The sequence below is a fragment of the Ammospiza nelsoni genome, chromosome 12, assembly GCF_027579445.1.
Source record: "Ammospiza nelsoni isolate bAmmNel1 chromosome 12, bAmmNel1.pri, whole genome shotgun sequence".
Lineage (NCBI taxonomy): Eukaryota > Metazoa > Chordata > Aves > Passeriformes > Passerellidae > Ammospiza > Ammospiza nelsoni.
This window is the reverse complement of record NC_080644.1, coordinates 5323119-5341700: the sequence shown is the minus strand read 5'-3', so window position 1 is coordinate 5341700 and position 18582 is coordinate 5323119. Positions and strand designations below refer to the sequence as shown.

At 45.3% G+C, this 18582-nt stretch overlaps 1 protein-coding gene across 1 annotated transcript in view; it reads right to left on the bottom strand.

Moving 5' to 3' along the window:
- Window positions 1-398: 398 nt before the first annotated feature.
- NTSR1 (neurotensin receptor 1) overlaps window positions 399-18582 on the bottom strand; it is a 55926-nt gene continuing 37742 nt past the window's right edge. The window contains exons 2-4 of the mRNA XM_059481039.1: window positions 18119-18320; window positions 7766-7856; window positions 399-5124 (exon numbers count right to left, since the gene is read on the bottom strand). Of these exons, the coding sequence (XP_059337022.1) occupies window positions 4875-5124; window positions 7766-7856; window positions 18119-18320 (543 nt within the window). The 3' untranslated portion in view covers window positions 399-4874. The remainder of the gene's footprint in view (window positions 5125-7765; window positions 7857-18118; window positions 18321-18582) is intronic.

The following is an 18582-nucleotide window of genomic DNA, read 5'->3' as shown; positions in this document are numbered from 1 at the left end:
TGGGATCTCAGCACTTGGAACTGCTCAGATCTCATTATTCCCACACTCCAGGCTCCTGGATGCTCCCAATTGCTCTGCCCAACAGCACAGCACAGATCTGATGCTTTAACAGATCCCAGGAAGGATTTTCAGGGCAAACATCACTGATGGGAGCGTCCTTCACACCTAACCCAGTCCCCCTGCTTGTCTGCTGAGCTAAGTCAGAAGCAGCAGCTGATGCTTGGACGGGTTTGAGCTGCAGAGTGCAGGGACAGAAGCACCCAGGGCCCTTCTGCAGAGCAGCTGCAAATCCCAGTTCAAGGCCAGTGGTTCCACCAGTTTAGAGCCCAGGCAGGGTGTCTGTGCTGATAACCACTGTGTGATAAAGGCACACCTGCCACTTCAAACAAAAAACAACCCAGACTTAAATTTGGATATTTATTTCTTAGGATCAATAAATGACAAAATAAAATACCATACAGTACAAAGGCTATATCAGGAATTAACCATTTCAGTACACTTTGATCAGTAAATACAGTATCAATAATAGCATGTTACACTGAAAGAGTGTTTCCCATTGCCATACAGGAGGATTCCACACCCTCTTCTTTCCCTTTGTCACAGAAAATATCACAAAGTAGACACTGACACACTTTTAACATTCATTTTTTTCCCCATTGAGCAACAGGCCACAAAAAAAAAAAAAAATAAAGCACATCAACATTTTGTATCTCAGAATAAAATAAAAATAAAAAGGTGCACTTCAAAAATATTTGCCATAAATACAATATGTGCAGGACTATCAGGTGGCACAGCTGGGGAAGGACTCTGGGTCACAAAGCCAGGACACAGCATCATGAAATCTTGGATCAGCAATTTCTACTTTTTAAGCAAATCCAGACTGAGAACAGGAAGAGTGGGTGAGCTGTGATATGTGAAGAACCAGACAGAGCTTCAGCAGACACAGCTTTGGTTAAAGAGTCACCAAAAACACAGCCAGGAGGACACTGGGCTGACGCAGCACACCCAGGGCTGCTGCACTGGGTGCTGGAAATGCAAAGGTCCTGCTGCTGTTGTGTTTAAAGCCAACCCTCCTGGCTGATTTCCCATTGAGTTCTCTCCTGAAAATCTCACTGAAGTGAGGCCTCATGCACCTTGCAAAAAAGGACAAGCTCAGCAGAGCATCCCTGACCTGATGGACTGGCCTGTGGTGAGACAGTCCTGTCTGGGGGACATTTCTGAATAGCAAAATTACTTCATAAACCTGATTTCACACTCTGCTAAGCTGATGGCTCTGCCAAGGGCACTCTGAAGAGAAACAAAGCCTCAAAATAATGTTTGAAGGGGTCACTTGATAGACTCTGTTCAGAATGGAATTTCTCAGAATCCATCTGGCAGCACTTCACATCTGTGGGGTTCCACAGATTTTATTCTTTTTTTAGTCAAAACAAACAGTTCCAAACACAGGGAATTTGCATAGATGAGCAGAGGCCCCAACACTCACCTCTGCTTTGGTGCAGAGTGCAGCCAAGGCAGGGACACAAGGGATGGGAGTTTTTCTTTTTAATGGAAAAAGCCATTCACACCAGATTAAATTTAAAAAATTTGTTGGGTTAGCAGTTCAATCATTGTTGGAAGGCATCTAAAGAACTATTTCTCTGGTGAATATGGGGCAGTTTGTACCTTTTTCTTCTCTACTGTATCAGCTTTCCTCTACAAGGCCAGGTTGGATGGGGCTTGGAGCAACCTGGTCTAGGGAAAAGTGTCCCTGCCCACAGTAGGGTTTGGAACTGGGTGGTCTTTAAGGACCCTTCCAACCCAAACTGTCCAGTGATCCTCTGGAAATCATGAAACTATCTGGTTTGCAATCAGCTTTCCTCACTTCTTTGAGCTCAAGGGAACCACACCTCTAAGCTGAATATACCAAAATTAGGTGAGGAGGGAAGAGTGGATAAACCAGCTGTAACTTACACTGCTCAGCTCAAGGTTGTCAGATTTGGCCAGTGGAAGAGGTAGCTTTGAGCTGCAATCTCAGATTAAGGCCGTGGACCCAGGTCTGCTTTCCTGTCAAACTGCAAGAACAGAGCTGTAGAAGTCAGCAAACCACCTGGATAAACCCCCCAAATTCCCTCAGCTCTTCAGCACTCGAGTGGCCCAAGAAACACAGTGGAAAGAGTTTATGAGAAGTTCATTTTTACTCCAGCTTTTTCCCACTGTCATGTCAAACTTAAAATAAACCTGGCAGTTTCTCTGAATTGTGATCAAATATTCTGTAAGCTGCCTGGGTATCTCAGTAGTGAAAATCTAAACCAAGCATCTTATGTGAAAGAACAATTTTTGTACAGTGTCTTCTAAGATAATCAAGCACATTTCAGCAGGTTTGTGTTGAACAAGTGTAGTAATAATGTTTAATATTTCAAAGCAAATGAGACATGCAGGGTGTTAAATGGTAATGAAAGTCAAAGCAATGCAGTTACAGCTTCCCTGGGAGGTTTCAGAAAGCTCCTCCCAGCTGTTGGCTGTATTTAGAGGTGAAGTAAAAAATTTTGAGTAATCCAGAAACATTTGAAGTGTCTTGCCTGAAGAGCCAATGCTAAATGTGTGACATCAAGACTCCTCTTTCTCTCAAGGCAGATTTTTCCCCTCTCCTGTTCATGGCACCTGGATTTTGCCACTAGGCAGGATGAGCAGGTTTTCTTCTTCCAACCTGCCCAAGCATTTCACACACCATACACAAAAAATACTTGCTGTTTTCTCACAGATTTCCTTCTGAAGAGATCAGTCTCCCTTATTCCTCTTTGTTTCAATTTATTTATTTGTGTGCCACTAACTGTTTTCTTTATCAAAAAGGAGTCAACAGTCCACGAGCCACAAAAGTGCTTGCTCAAATATAATCTCTGCCCTCTGCTTGGTACAACCAGGGCAGGAAATCACAAGAAGGCATGACAGAACAGAGCTTGCAGTTTGGCTGAGTCAGAAGGAACTGAAGCCCCACCGATTTTTATTTTGAGCCCTTTCTTTTGCAGGGTTTCTGGCATTAAAATCATCCCATCCCTGGCAGGTGCGGCTGATGGGCTGCCATGGTGGTCAGCTGGGCACAGGTTCTAAATGACAAAATAAAATACCACACAGGTTCTAAATGCCCCAAAAGTTGTCACTCGTCACAGAGAACTCACAGCAAATGCCCCCAGATGGGTGTTTCCTCTTTGTGCTGAGCCCAACAGGACCTACACGACAAATCCAGTGAGCTGGACTCAGTGATTCTTGTGATTCCCTTCCAACTTGACCTATTCTGTGATTCTGTGATGCAACATCTGCAGCAGGAGATGTCACCAGTGGTGCTGGTGCCTCCATCACTGTGTGACCCTCACCTCCAGCACTGTGGCTCCAGCTGGGGACCACAGGTGCTCCTTAGCTGAAGGTTGACATGGGCAAAGCCCAGAAAGCCAAACTGAGCTGGCTCTTCTGCTTTGTCACCTTTCAGAGGCAAGTCCTGCTCTCCTGATGGTGTGTGGTGTGAAAGGGGACACCAGGTCACCATCAGCACAGGGTGATTGGTCAGCTCCAGGTTTGTGCAGGTCACTAAAGCCCTTCAGCTTGTCCCAGAGCCCAGGTGTTTCAGTACGAAAGACTCTGGAGCAATTTGTTTTATCATATAAGGGGCTGTTAGAGGTGGAACAGAGAGAAAAGCTCAAGCTTTCCTTGCCTTCTCTCTTGAATTTCAAAGGGAATTTTCAGGTCCTGTTTCTGTTCCTCTGGCTTATTAAAAGAAAGTGGGTTTAGAGCACAGACTCCCCAGTTTAGAGTTTCTTATGCTCTGTGTTTGAACTATCCGAATATTAGGGGTGCAGATAGATGTGCCAACAGTTCTGGTAGCAAAAAGTAATAGAAAAAAGGTAGAACAAGAGGACCTGCTGCCTACAACTGCTGTATGTGAGATGTCTGCCTTGTGGAAATGGCAAGGAAACAAGTAAAACTGGAATAAGAATGGGAAAAATCTGAAGGTCCCACAGAACTGGGGCAGATTGCTCTTATCTCAGCAGCCTGGAGCCCTCATGAGCTCAGAGTTTTCTCAACTCTTAATGCAAGCCAGCAAACTGTTCTCCCTGGTAAAAAATAGGATTTGGCTGTATGGCAAAAGGAAGATTTTTCCATTTCTGTTCATTTTCAGCGCTCCATCTGGGCACAGCCTCTGCATTCTTGGCTTTGCCAGAGACTCTGCTGCAGTGGTGCCAAAGCCAGGCACTGTGGATGCCCTAAAGCCAAAGGTGACCCCACTCCCCAGGCCACAGCCACCCCAGCCTAGGTAAGGCATCATCTGTTCTTATTTAATTCCAAGGAGCCAGAGAGGCTCTCTTGAGCACCTCAGTCGTATTCCTCACAATGGAGATAAATTTCTAAAATAACCACCTGGCTCCCTGAGTTTTCACTCCTCGTTCATTGAACATCCCACAGATGAGCACATCCATTCTCCAAGAACATCCCTTTCTGTTCAAACTTCTTTCTCCTCATCCAACTCTCTGCTTGGTGCCACCAGGAGATGTGATCTCAAACCCTTGGATGTGGACACGGCATCTCTGCACTGAGAAAAGGATGAAATGCAGAACAGTTTTGCCTAAGTTGAACACATTTTGGCTTCCCAGTTAACACCACATCTGGATTTATGCCAGACTGAAGTTACAATACATGTAGACATTACTCACAAGAGGCAAGGCCAATGCTTGAAAATAACCTCAAAGTTACTGGCAGAACAAAGCCTATTTTTTCCAACAAAAATGACTTTGCTAAACACATTTGTGTCAGGTGAATTTGGAGACCATGCATGAAAGTCACAGAGGCCTCTCTCAAGTTTTGACTCCTCGATGAATTGCGTTCCTCCTCCTCCTCCTTTGGCTTCAGTACGTAGTTTCCCTTGTGACCTGGCTGGAAAATGTGTGGTTGCTGGAGATGCTGTTGGATTTCCTGGTGAAGGCCAGTCGTTTCTTCTTCTTCCTCCATGGCAGGCACAGGATGGTGAGCGTGGAGAGGAAGATCTGGCGGAAGTTTGCCGACACCAGGTTGTAGAGGATGGGGTTGATTGCTGAGCTGACGTAGAAGAGGACATTTGTCAGCATGTAGAAGTAGTGGTAGAAGTTGTAAAGGAAACTGGAAGAACAGATGAAAGAGAAAAATCTGAGTGTGAAGAGCTCAAAGTCACAGGGTGAGAAAAACACGAGCTGCTTTCCAGCTAACCTTCCTAGGCTGCAAACATGAGCTTACCAAAGGTGCCTGGGCCACCACAACCCATCTACATCTCCAGCTGGAACTGGTCAAACGTGGATCAGATGCCACTCACCAGCAGTTAGAGACTTATTTAAGCCCTGGATCCAGACAAGATATTTACCTCATGCACTCATTTTTCTTTGGAAGTAGTCATTCTGGAACCCGAGGAGCCAGATGGAAATTCGCTTCTGTGTCATACATACACATTAGCTTGACTTTTTTGGCCGCAGTTCTGATCTACAGAGGTTGCAGAAGAGCCAAACTCCAGGAACAGATGCAGCCCTCTCCTCCCTCTGGCAGTGAGAGCAGCATCAGCTTATTCAATGGGTCCCTGGGTTGGGATTTGTCCGTAACATAGGACAGCATTTCCTGTTCTGGGGGCAAACTGATGATAGCATGCTTCTGAAACACATCCTAACCACCACAATTTAATGTTTTCAACTAGAACTGGTTGAAAATGTTTTATTATCTTTTATGCTTTTGGCTATATCTTTCTTTGGGCCAACTGAGAACAACAGCCCTGAGCTGGTAAAACATTTATAAACACCACGGGTCTCATTTTCAGGAAGATGTTCCTCAGAATCATTTATCTTGGTGAAAATTGCAGATCTTTTTTCTAGTCTGAGCAGTGTCTAACAAAAGATAAATAGAGGAGTGCTGGACTATGTTGCCCATCCCTCAACACCCCCTCAGCACTGCCAAGGACTGCATGGCCCATTCAGTTCTTACAGAGTTTCTTTGTGTAGTTATGAAGAATTAATATTGGAAAAATTTCTCTTCTTCAGGGGGAAGGTACATGTGTTTATTAATGAACATGCCAAGCTGCTGCAAACTCTTGGTTAGCCACCAGACTGATAGTTCACTATCATTTTGTAAATTCAGTGTTTTCCTAAAATCAATCATGGTTTTAAAAAGAAGAAAAAAATATTATATGAACACAGCCACAATGAATAAATTCCCACTAAATGCAGACAGACTTCTCTAAACCTCTTGCTCAAAGCAAATGCAGTCATTACATAATTGAACAGTGCCTTAAGTGGTTTTCATATAGGAAAGCAAAGGAGAAACAAGAATTTGTCCCAGTGTGTGCCTAGAGCTCAGTTTTCATGACTGAAGATAGAGTTTAGATTTTACTGTGGCTGGATCCACAGTCCCAGTCAGTAGACTGCTATATCCTAGTTTATTATATTTTGAGTCTGGAATTGAAAGAATTTTCGTTTTTCATTGTTGTTCTGCTTTTTGGTATTGTAGATTTTTTTTTCCTTTCCCTTGAAAGAAACTGTCCTGGTCTCAGGGAGAGCACGGATGTTACACGGTGGGAGGAGACACAAGAGAGCATCCCTTGGCATCTCAGCCTTCCTCAGTGTGTGTCCCCAGACAGCATTAGCTCTTAATGACATATTAAAAAATAATAATTAGTTTGGTGGCTGCTTTGCTGGAGAGCCTGGCCTGGTGCCTCAGAAAGGAGCAGGGGGTGCCTTTGCACATCTGTGAGCAGTGTCTGTGCAATTATCCTGGAATTCTCTGACAATCTGGACATTTCCTAATCAGCAGCAACTGCTGGCATTTCATTTTGATCCTCTCCCTGAAAACCTAGCAAATAACCTGGCCCAGGCTCAGTAAGTGGCACAGCCATTCCCCCACCTGTGTCATCTCCCCTGTCAGAGAGGAAATGTGGCCTCATGGAGTTATTTGTGTGCTGACAGGAGCTGCTGCATCTTAGGGCTGGGATCAATATCTCTGCACAGAGACTAAAATCCACTCTGGGTGTACCAACCCCCCTGTCCAAATGTCATTCCATCAAGGGCTGCCAGACTGAAGGCTGTGCTTGCAGCCCTCAGGAGGAGGAGGAGGAGGGGCTGATGATGCCTTTTGGTTCAAAATAATGCTTCCTGAGGGATTTAGGTATAACAAAACTCTTAATTTGCCTGGCAAACACTAAGACATCCAAAAGAAAAAACATCAAAGCAGCAAGTTGGTTTTTGTGACTGTGTTCACAGGGGTCTTAGGATGAGGGAAGAGATGAGAATGTTGATGCCATGTTTCAGAAGGCTTGATTTATTATTTTATGATATATATTATATTAAAACTATACTAAAAGCATAGAAGAAAGGATTTCATCAGAAGGCTAGCTAAGAATAGAAAAAGAAAGAATGATAACAAAGGCTTGTGACTGACCGAGACAGTGCAGACAGCTGGGCTGTGATTGGCCATTAATTAGAAATAACCGCATGAGACCAATCACAGATGCACCTGTTGCATTCCACAGAAGCAGATAACCATTATTTACATTTTGTTCCTGAGGCCTCTCAGCTTCTCAGGAGGAAAAAAATCCTAAGGAAAGGATTTTTCATAAAACATGTCTGTGACAGGTTTTGAGACTTGAACCCCTTGGTTGGAGAACACCTTTGTTCCCAGATCCCCCCTCCACCTGCACACCTGGGCTGGCCTGGCACCCCCAGCCCACCCTGAGCCCCCAGCCTGTCCTGGCACGGGGGGACCCTGTCCCCAAATGGTGACTCACTCTGTCCAGTGGCTGGAGGGGACATAGCAGAACATGAGGCGCCGTATGTGGTAAGGGAGCCAGCAGACCACGAAGGCAATCACCACAGCACCTGCAAGGCAGCAAAAAGGCCTTAACTTTGTGAGCAACTCTCCATCAGGCTGAAAAAGGGACCTGTCTGCTTGGCTTTAATTGCTGTAACTGTTTTCCTGCAGCCCCAGTTGTTCTTGTGTTGCTGTAGTGCAAAGAATTGATAACCCTGAGGGACGAGCAGCCTGCAAATGTCTGTAAAAACAAGCAAAACAGAAATAACAGAGAACAGCACTAAGCACTGGGGCAGGGACATGAGGAACAGCAGAAAGTACAGATGAAGGACTGGCCATGCCCAGTTCCTCGCTCAAAGGAAACTCTGTTTGTATCTCAATTTCACGCCCTTGTGGCACAGGGTTTTTGTCCATGGTATTCACAGACAACTGGTGTATGTTTTCCATCCAGGTAGACAGGGAGCCAGGACCACTCTAATCCCATTAGTTTGTTACTACTGGAGCCACTGGCCACAGTGCTGAGCATCATTAAACTGCTCTTTCTAGTGGCAGGGCTCATCCTTTTGTTCTACGTTTGTGCCATACCTGAGGTTACAACGTGTTTGGGTCTGGACTTTGTCATAATAAAAATGATCGATTAAAGGGTAAGCAGAGAAAGACACTGTTGCTTTTTTCCTTTCCAGATTCTGAGGGATATCAGACAATGGAAAATAAAATGCAACAACTCTGAGACATAAAAGTGCTGTTGATAGAGTGCCATTGTCAGTCTGGATTAAAAAGCAGATCTATCAGGCAATCAAGAGAAAGATTTTTTTCTTTTGTAATATGTGTTTCAACTTCTGTATGGAGCAGCAGGATTCTGGCAGAATCCTAGCAGGAAATAAAGAAATCTCAGTTAAAACGTAACACAATAAAAGGCAAGAAGAAAATAAAAACTAAATAAAATAATTAAGTTATTTTTGGTCGCAAATTTGCTCTACAGACAACAAAGGACACATCACTCTCGTCCTTTATGTGACCTGTAAGGGGCTGGGAAGCAGCAAAGCTCTGCTCCAGAGTGAGGTACCACAAATGTGGATTTGGCACACGGAGCCAAATTTTTGGGGTTTTCTGTCTTGGGGTTGAAAATATTCATGTGGATATGTCCCAAACCCAGATGCTGTCATCCCACAGGGACCAGGTTGTAGCTCAAGTAGATGTTTCCCTTGGATAATGCAGTCCAGAAGGAATAAGTCTAGCTGTGGCTCCATCTCCTCATCACTGATGCTTAGCTAAGAGGCACAGGAGAGCAGAAATTAGAAAATCCCTGGTGTCCAGCTCCCTACTCACACCCTACTCCAACTCCATGAGCTCCCTCTCTCATTAAACACACAGCTAACAGTGGAGAAGGTTCCATTCCATGATGCATGACAGCATCTTCCAGGAATGCTGCAAAAGCCATTTATCCAATAAAGATTTAAGCAACTGAAGGGACATGTTTTGGAAAGAAGGCTAGAGGGTCTGTTTTTATTCTCTTGTCCAAGTGAATTCATTTTTTCAAACTGTTTTTTGGCCGCTCTGTGGCCTCAGTGATCACAGATGTAACTCTTCACCAGACAGCCTGCAGCCCTTCAGATGCCATCAAGTGAATGAATTTGACCTGTGTCTGATCCTTCCCTGAAGAGCTTTGATGGGACTTTGGCAGGAGAGCCCTGCATGATGTGTGGCACAGGAGAGGTGGGACATCCCATGGGAGCTCAGTGGGACTGTGGCTGCCTTGCTCCTTCACATTTCTGCTTTTGGCCACCTCCAGAAATCCATTTCTCTGCTGGATGGGTTTTGGTTTGTCCTGGATGGAGCAGCCCCGCTGTGATTCTCCAAGAGATCCCTCCCAGGGGCTGCAGGAGAAGCAAAACTCTCCAGCCTCTCCTCCTGCATCCATCAGCCTCAGGCTGAGGGGAGAGAGCCAACACCACAGCTCCAGCCCATCTGCTCTCCCAGTCCTGCACAGGATTAGCTGCACTCTCAGGCTGCAAAAGCAGCTTCCCAAATGCCTCCAAACACAGCTTCATTCAGGCACATCTTAATTTTTGCGGAAACCTCCACACTCTGGCACTTCTCAGCTGCTCACCCCTGCGTGCAGCTCTTTAGGAACTGTAGGATCCGGATTCTTTCCACAGCCAATTATAAGAATCTCACACATCTGCTTGTTAAATTTACCAACACGTTAAATGAAAGTGGTTTTCCCCTGGTAAATGATCTCTGCTTCTTCTGCTGCCCAGGCAATTCTGTGACAAATAATATGGATCTATAGCAACAAAAACACATATTGAGAGGAGTATCTGCTTAACATCAGCAATTAAGTAATCTGTGATAATTCTGTAATATCACACGCAATCACTTCGCAATTAAATCTCTATTAAACATGTGAAGTGCACTGGAGACACTTACGGTCTGATTTGGAAGTCCCAGCTGGGTGACACACTGTGCAGCTCTGTGCTGCACAGATTAGGAGATCCCGACCTGAATTTGTCACCCTTAATCCTTATGTTTTCATTTTACCACACAAGGGATCAAGCAGATTTAGGGTGGCAATCCTGCCCTCCTGGGTCCTCTCTCCTGGGAGGAATATGAAACACGAGACTGTGTTAACTTTCATCTAATACAGAATGAAAATTCCCTTTTCTCCCAGATACCTGGTTCCTTTTCCTGCTGTTTTGCTCTGCCTGTCAAAATGGTTGAGCTGTAAAACAAATCCCGGGCAAACCATCTGCCAAAATGATTTTTTATTGTTGTTATGATCTCCTAGGATGTGTTCTCCATCATCACAAGCTTGACACATGGGTTTCTTTGGTGGAATAAGAAGGAGCAGATGAGCTGCTGGAGCTGAGCACTGCAGGGTTTGACTCAATATGTGATGGGGTCACTGTCCAGGGTGGTGTTGGTGAGGTTGAGATTTCCTGCCCTTATTTTTTGAACTAAAAATAAACCAGACACATCCCTCACTTCTAATTAATTCAATAAGGTTCTAATAGGAGCAGAGCTGCTCCATGAGCTTCTGATATTTCCCATAATTGAGCAAATGAGGTGCCAAACCTCAAGGCTTGGGAGTGGATGCGGGACCCCAGCAAGATGATCTCAGTGTGCCAGGGGTGGCAGGGAATGATCCTTCCACCAATGCATGCCCTCATTTCCCTTCTAAATCAAACTCCCAATTTAAATGTGTATTAAACCATGAATTATTACATCCTGTGTTTTTCTATTTTGTCCAATAATGGCTCTTTTCTCTGCCTGTTTGAACTGCATGCCAAGGAAGAAGGGGAGAGGAAGGAGGAGTGGCAGAGGGCGAGCCCTGGTTTGTTTTTCCTTCAGGAAGTCCTGCAGAGAGAAACATCAATTCTGACTGGCACCTTTTTCATTGTGAGGAGATTTAAACTGTGCCAGTCTCTGCTCTCAGACTCAACTGGACACAGCAGCAATCCTGGGAGTTAAATTCTATTAAATCACACTGGGTGTTTTATTTTGCCTTGTGCGTTCCCTGGGCTGAGGCTGCGGCCTGCCCTGCTCCTCTGGGTTAGCATGTGCACAGGGAGGGCACCATGAGTAGATTTGGCTGGTTTGGCTGAGCTCAGGAGTGGGCTCAGGAGGGGTTTGCAGCCCCCATGCCCTGGTGGGGCCATGTGAGGCTCACGGTGACTCAGAGCCCTGGGACAGTGACGGGTGAGGAGCCACAGCTCTGACTCACCCGGAGCTGCTGCTGCGGCACAGAGCTGGGCTGGTGTTCTCCTCCTCCTCCTCACTTCATCTCCTCCAGCCCCTCTGGGATGCTGAGTCACAGCCCTGCAGCCCCGGGGTGGCCCTGGGCGAGGGGATCCCTCTGTCCTGCCCTCCTTTATCTCCAGCAGAGGCAGAAAAGGGATGGTGCTCCTTCTTAAAACCATCTCTGCTGCTGCTGAGGCCTCCAGAGAAGCTCGGATCCATCTTCTCTTGATAGTTTTGTCCAGGCTATTTCAACGAATTTATTTCTTTTTCTCTGCACTTGACGGGGAGCTGAGCCACATACAGATGTGGAGCAGCCCGGTGGAATTCCTGAGCAAAGGCAGGAGCTGTTTGGGGAGGTGTTGGCCCCCTTGAGCAGCAGCTCTCAGCTTTTTGTGTGCTTCAGACTCGTCACCAACGCTGCCCAGGGGGTGAACACCCACCAGCTGGTACTAATGAGGTGTACAAAAGGTTATCAGGGTGGTTTCTGGAGAAACAATCCTTGTATATCCCAACCTCCTAGGTTTTATGTACTTATTTAGTTGATGCCATTACAAGAGAACCTCTCCTAAAAAGCTGTTTGAGAGGTGGTGAAAGCTGGGCCAGTGCAGACACAGCTGGCACTGCCTCCTCAAACCTCGAGGTGTTGTTTATATTAACATGATGTTCTACCTGACATGCTCTTGGCAATATTTATATCAGCAGGTCCCAAAGTAGGGGTTGCAGGAGCCCAGTAAAATTAAAGCTACTTATGCTGGTATTTGGGTCATAAGGCTGTGGAAGAAAGGATTTCCATAAAAGTCAGTAACAATCAGCAGGGTTTGGGGACCACCAGCATGAACCAGGAGTACTCAGGAGAGCAAAGAAGAAACTGGGAGTAACAGTGAGCTTGAGAGGTCCTCAGCTCCTTTAAACACCACTGAAAACACACAACATTTGCTGGATACAATCCCCTAATTCTCCTGAATGTATGATAAAAAAACCCCCAAGTTCCTCTTTATTAGTGAAAGTGAGACAGCACAGAGAATGGAAAAACCTTTTGGCATTCAAAATCAACATATTTCACCCAGATTGTATTCTCCAGTCCTGATTTTTAATGGCTTCAGATGACAGATTTGAAAATAGATGTGAATTTCTGCCCCAGCTCACGCCAGTGGTTAAATCATCCCCTGGCACCAGTTCCATCCATAAGGGGCAAGGCAGAAAATACAGATTAAAGCTGGCCCAAGAACAGGCACTAGCAATCATCACAGCACTGCTGTCCCAGTGCATACTGGGGTCTCTTCCCAAGTTTCCTTTAAGGTAATTATTCTTTTGGAAATTAGAGAAGAGGTTGCTTGATTCAATTTAAACTTCATTCATGCCATTTCCCCTGGGGATGTCTGGATGTTTGGAGGAGAAAGAAGGAAAAAGGAAGAGAATTTCCTCTTTGAAAGGTAAAGAAGGGATCCCATTTTATCCTCACCAGGTTCAGGTCTCTTTCTATTTGGTGAGATCAGGTGTAATCTGAACTGGCTTCCTCTGCAGCCCTTTCTTCTTTCCCCTCCAGTTTTGAGTTTCACACATCCTTTGTTCCTCCCAGAACAGTTTCTGTTCATCAAAAGCACCCTGGAGCTGTATTCTCTGCATGCTTCCACACTGACTAAAGCCCTGGCCAGACTTCATGTTTAGAATCATATTAGTTAACTTTTTAAACACTCACATTGTCACGGCTTAACACCTGAAAAATCTGCTGTGAGGGCATGGCCTATGCTGGAGTTTTCTGCAGAGATGCAGCCACAAGAACCTGCAATTCCTGCAGGAATGCTGTGCCAGGCTGAGCAAAGGGACACAGAGGGGAAAAAAGAGGCTCCCTGTCCCAAGAGGTGCAGCCACCCCTGGTTTTTGCTCCTTGAGGGTGTTTATGGAGCACTCTGATGCTGCTCGTTTTATCTCACTTGGCAGGCTGCAAAGTAAACCTACAACTACAAACATCTCTGGGAAATATATACAACTGTTAAACAGGTAATTTATCCTCCCGAATTTCAGTGTGACACTTCAGCTGTTAAAATCAGCTTCCACTCAAGCTTAATGCCACAGGGGTTTTGCTGAACTCCACTTGGAGTTGCTCAGACTTTTTGTTAGAGATACAAAATGCCATGAATTCTGTTCCTTTCTTGAAAAGAAATGATTCATGAACAAATAAATCTGCTTTCCTTAGAATATGGGAATTATGAAATACAACTGTTTAAGGAGTTTTAGACTGGTGCTCTTCTGTGTATTGTGGCTGCAAAGTATGAGCTATTCCTGCCTGTAGGCTGGTTAAACTAAATCTCATGGCAATATTCTCCTCCTGAAATGAATAACTCAGACTTGGAGCATTGGTGAGGAGAAATGAATGGACTCTTCAAAATATTTGTTCAGAAGGGGAATTATTAATGCACAAATTAATGAAATACATGGATACATCATTAATTCTTGGCCTTTGTCTTCTATTACTTGACGAAATACAGAGGCCTCAATAATTTAAAAATTCACAGATGCTCAGTAAAAAATGCATCTTGACTTCATCTGCTAAGAGGCATTTTACTGAAGCATCACCCAGCCAGCTGTGGGAGACTGAAGGATATTCTTTTAATTGGCTAAACCTTTAAGTGCTTTATAATTGCTTTCACTAAGCAGCTTCAGTGACAGAGCAAACGCTACCTGGGACTGATTACATTTTAATAGGCTTAGCCAACGTCCCCCATGCAGAGCCTCCCCTTGATGTCCATCAATTTGTCTCAGTGTCGTTATCAGAGCTCAGCTGTGCCATTCAGTAACTCCTGCCCTCCTTCCATCCTCGTGGGAATGGTCTGATAGGCAGCCAGGAGCTGCTGAGGGCTGCAGGCAGGGGGATTGGTGGGGGTATCAGTCCATGCCACAAAACTGCCCCATTTCCAGAAGACATTTCGGCTGAACAGAGCTTTCATCCTGAGCCAAGCTCAAATACACCCTGATTTTTGAGCGGCAGAGAGAATTGGGGTTGTTCGGCCTGGAGAAAAGAAGGCTGCAGGAAGAACTTGTTGCAGCCCTCCAGTGCCTAAAGGGGCTCCAAGCAGGCTGGAGAGGGACTTGGGACAAGGGCCTGGAGTTACAGTACAGGGGAGCGGATTTAAAGTGAGGGAAGGAAGGGTTGGACTGGATATCAAGAAGAAATTCTTCCCTGTGAGTGTGGACAGGCCCTGGCACAGAGAAGCTGTGGCTGCTGCATCCCTGGAAGTGCCCAAGGCCAGGTTGGACAGGGTTTGGAGCAACCTGAGATAATGGAAGGTGTCCCTGCCATGGCAGGAGATGGAATGAGATGAGATTTAAGGTCCCTCCCAACCCAAACCATTCCATGATTCTGTGATTGCTTTGGTGTGTGTTTCTGTGTATACATGTGAGTATTTAAGGATTATTTAGAGTTTTATCAAGTGATTGGCATATCAGAAAACGTTCATAATCCTATGAATCATCACACAGCCTTGGGAGACTCAGCATTCCAGGGCTCCAGCAGAGCCATGGAATAGCAACACAGCCTGGAGGTGTTTGATGGAAGGAGTTGGATGGATGAAGGAGGGTGTGCAATCTGTTAGTGGAAGGTATTTTTAACAACAGAATTGGTTGCCCTGATATCCTCAGTAAAAAAAGCTGGAAAGCTGTGAGTGCCTGGAGCCCTCTGAATTTGAATCCTCACACCTGGTGAGCTCTGACAGCAGAGAGGGAATTCAGGAATCAGGAATCTCTTGCTTACTGACTTAATGAGTTGGTTCCCAGGCAACAGGCCTGACACATCCCTTGATCCTGATCACCCTCATTATTCTGTACATGACCACAGTCAGACAGAGCCAAGAAAATTCACAAATGCTACCAAAAGGGAGGAAAACACTGTTGTGGGTGTTTTGAATGAGGCTGTTAGCCTGGCCACTTTTAGCTCTTATTTCAATGTAAACAAATACTTAATCTCAGTACATTTGGAGCAGGGAAGTTTTTGCTGCTCTGCTCTTATCCAACAGCCCTGCACACCATGAACCTCAAAAAATTGTTTTCTAAGCACTGCTTTTACAAGTTCTGAAACATTTTACCCTTAGACCTAAATCAGCCTTCTCTGTACCTCAGGGCAAAGTTCACTTTTGGAAATGGAAAATTCTTTCACCCCCATGAAGCTCTGACACCCTGCCAGCAGTTTTATAAGGGGGGGATGAGTGTCATTTTTCTTTTCTTCCATAAATGAGCCCAGACTTTGTTCATGATTTTGGCTGTCATGGATGCCAGGATGGATAAATCATGTGAATCCTTGTGTATTCTTTGCTGCTTTTCAGACAGCTCAGAGAGCTGGGTTATTAAAATGTAACTCATGAGGAACAGGTGACAAAAGTGTGAATCAAGCAGCTCCAGTAAGAAAAGAAAAAAAATCAGGTTTTTTGTATCTGGAAAACTGAAATGCATAGGATTTCACTCCCATTTCCTGGATAAAGAGAGCATTTCTGCATGGTGGAGTGAATCACAGGCAAAAGTGAGGGAGGATTTTTTTTATTTGCTGGATCTTCCTGAGCACAGAAATGCAGCAAACAGCTGCCCTCTCATTGCCTTCCCAGCAGGGAGGGGAGCTCAGTCCTGCTGCTGGGGTGGCCCTGAGGAGATGCCTGGAATATCTGGGCATCCCTGCACAGGGAGCCCCCGTGGTGCCACATCTGACCCACTTTTGAACCCCCTCAGGCTCCAGACTGAAACCCTCACTTTTGCCAAATGTTCTCAGCTTTTGCTGTACACAGCAAACTAAAAACTTTGCCTGGAGAAGAGAAATGAGGAAGCAGAAGAAGATGAAAAAGAAAATTAGGCTTATTTTTCAGAAAGTGAAGGGTTGTTTTTCAGAGCCTCAGAGGAGATGTGGACCTGGGGGCGAGGTGCATTTCCTCCAGTGCTGAGGAATGCCAGATGTAAATTTAGGTTTCTCTGCTATTATTCATGAAGAGCTCTCTCTTCTTGATGATCAAAGAGGATACAATACTAAAAGGAGAGACAGAGAGAGAGAGAGGTGTGTGAGGCGGTGTAGCAGAGTGAGAAAAGGCAGCTTCTCACTTCGTGGCAGCAGGCAGAAGTGCTAAAAAACAGAAAGGGATAGCAAGGAGCAGAGTCCTGGCAGGCTCCGTGGGGAAGCAGGGCTCCCTCCTCACCCACCCCTGGGTAACAGTTCATTGGGGTGCAGAGACTGTAAACAAACACAGTCCAACAAGATAATTGTGGGGAATTTAATGTCCCCTGTGCTTTTCTTTCCTTTTTCTCAGTAGGTGTTTCCCAGTTGGGAATTCACAGGTGGCTCTCACCTATGGCACAGGCAAGGAGTGCTGCATGGGATGCATTCCTTGTAAAAAACAGCTGGGAAAATGTCGTGGAGGCTCCTGGTGCCATCTCTAGGGATTTCTCTCATTGGAAGTGTGGTCTGAGCCAAAGCATTTCAAATATCAAGATATCCCATCCCTGGAAATGTCCAATTCCAGGCTGGATAGGACTTGCAGCAGCCTGGGATAGTGGAAAGTGTCCCTGCCCATGGCAAGGGTTTGGGACTAGGTGAACTTTGGGGTCCCTCCTAACCCAAAACCTTCTAAAAACACCAGAACACCAGAAAGCTTTCTGCTAACAAATTCTCCCCATCTCATGTTTAAAACCACTACGGGCACCCTTTGTTAGATATTTTGGGTAATATTTTTGGGCAGCTTTTGCCTTATCCTCTCTAAGGTCAAGCTACCAGATTCTTTGGTCTTTTCCTCAGTTTATTTAATCAAGACATCCACTACTCTGCAGTACAGCTCAATTCCTGAGTGCAGGATCTTTTATTCAAGCTCTGTCTGAACCAGAGCTATGCAGAAAAAGGGAAGTAATGAAACAACACAAGCAAGGCTTAAATTGCTGTCGGCTAAATCATTAAAATGCTGGGTTGGTTTTGCTTTTCCAGAGTGAGCAGGTCTGCTCCTTAGTTTTGCAAAAACCAATGAGAGGAATAGAGGATTTGTCTTTACAAACAAGTTGTGGATCTGCTGGTAGATAAAACTAGCTCTGGGAGATAAAAGAAACAATGGGAAGGATTGCACTGATTGATGAATGGAAAAAGGTATTTGATGTTACAAATAAACTTTAGGTTTGCTGATAAATGAAATTAGACATTGAAAGCTGAAAACAATGGAGAAGAAAAACCCCTAAATTCAGTAAGAATTAAAAATTAAAAGGGAGGGCTGTACATTAGAGGGGAATCTCTGGCATCAGGTGTTTTGGAAAGTCTGAACCTCTCAAGTACCTCAGAAATGGGGAAAGAGAGAAGGGAAATTTGGCCGGGAAATTGGGATAAAAAGGAGGCTGTGTCCTCCAAAAATCTGAGAGTTCCCAGGGGAATGCCCTCTCCCTTTATTCGAATAAAGTCAAAGGACTCCTCTGTCTCCTTTTTGGACATAAACCTCTGTTGTTTGTGGATTAATTTTCCTAAAACCAAGCAAAGACAAAAGGAGAGGGCGTTTTGGGCTAAAGTGTTTTCCACTTCCCACCTGTTCCTCCTCCAGTCCCATTTCTCCATTCCCCAAGGGAAGGCCATACTCACGCAGGACCCTCACGCCGTGCTTCAGGGCTTGCACTCTGCTGGGCTCCATGGACATGCTGAGCATGGTCTGCTGGCCACCAATGGTGCACACCTGGTTCTCCTGGGCCGCCTGCCTGAACATCACCAGCAGCTGGTTGGCGATGATGGTGTTGAGCACCGAGATGACGACCATGGGGAACACGAAGGAGATGAAGGTGTTCACCTGCAGGGGAGGGATGGGGCACAGTCAGGGAGAGGAGCAGCAGAGAAGGAGGTTGGGTTTTATTTCTCAAAGCAACAGAGGAACAGCCTGCAGTGGAAAGCTTTCCCTCCTCTCACTCAGCTGGTTTTGGAGGTTTGTTGTACAGAGGAGAACTCAAACACTGTTGGTGCAGATTCATTCATGTCGGTCAACACCCAAAAAAGGCAAAATCGTTCATATCTAATCTATTCAGATCATTCATGTATTTTCCTCTTTTCAGTGC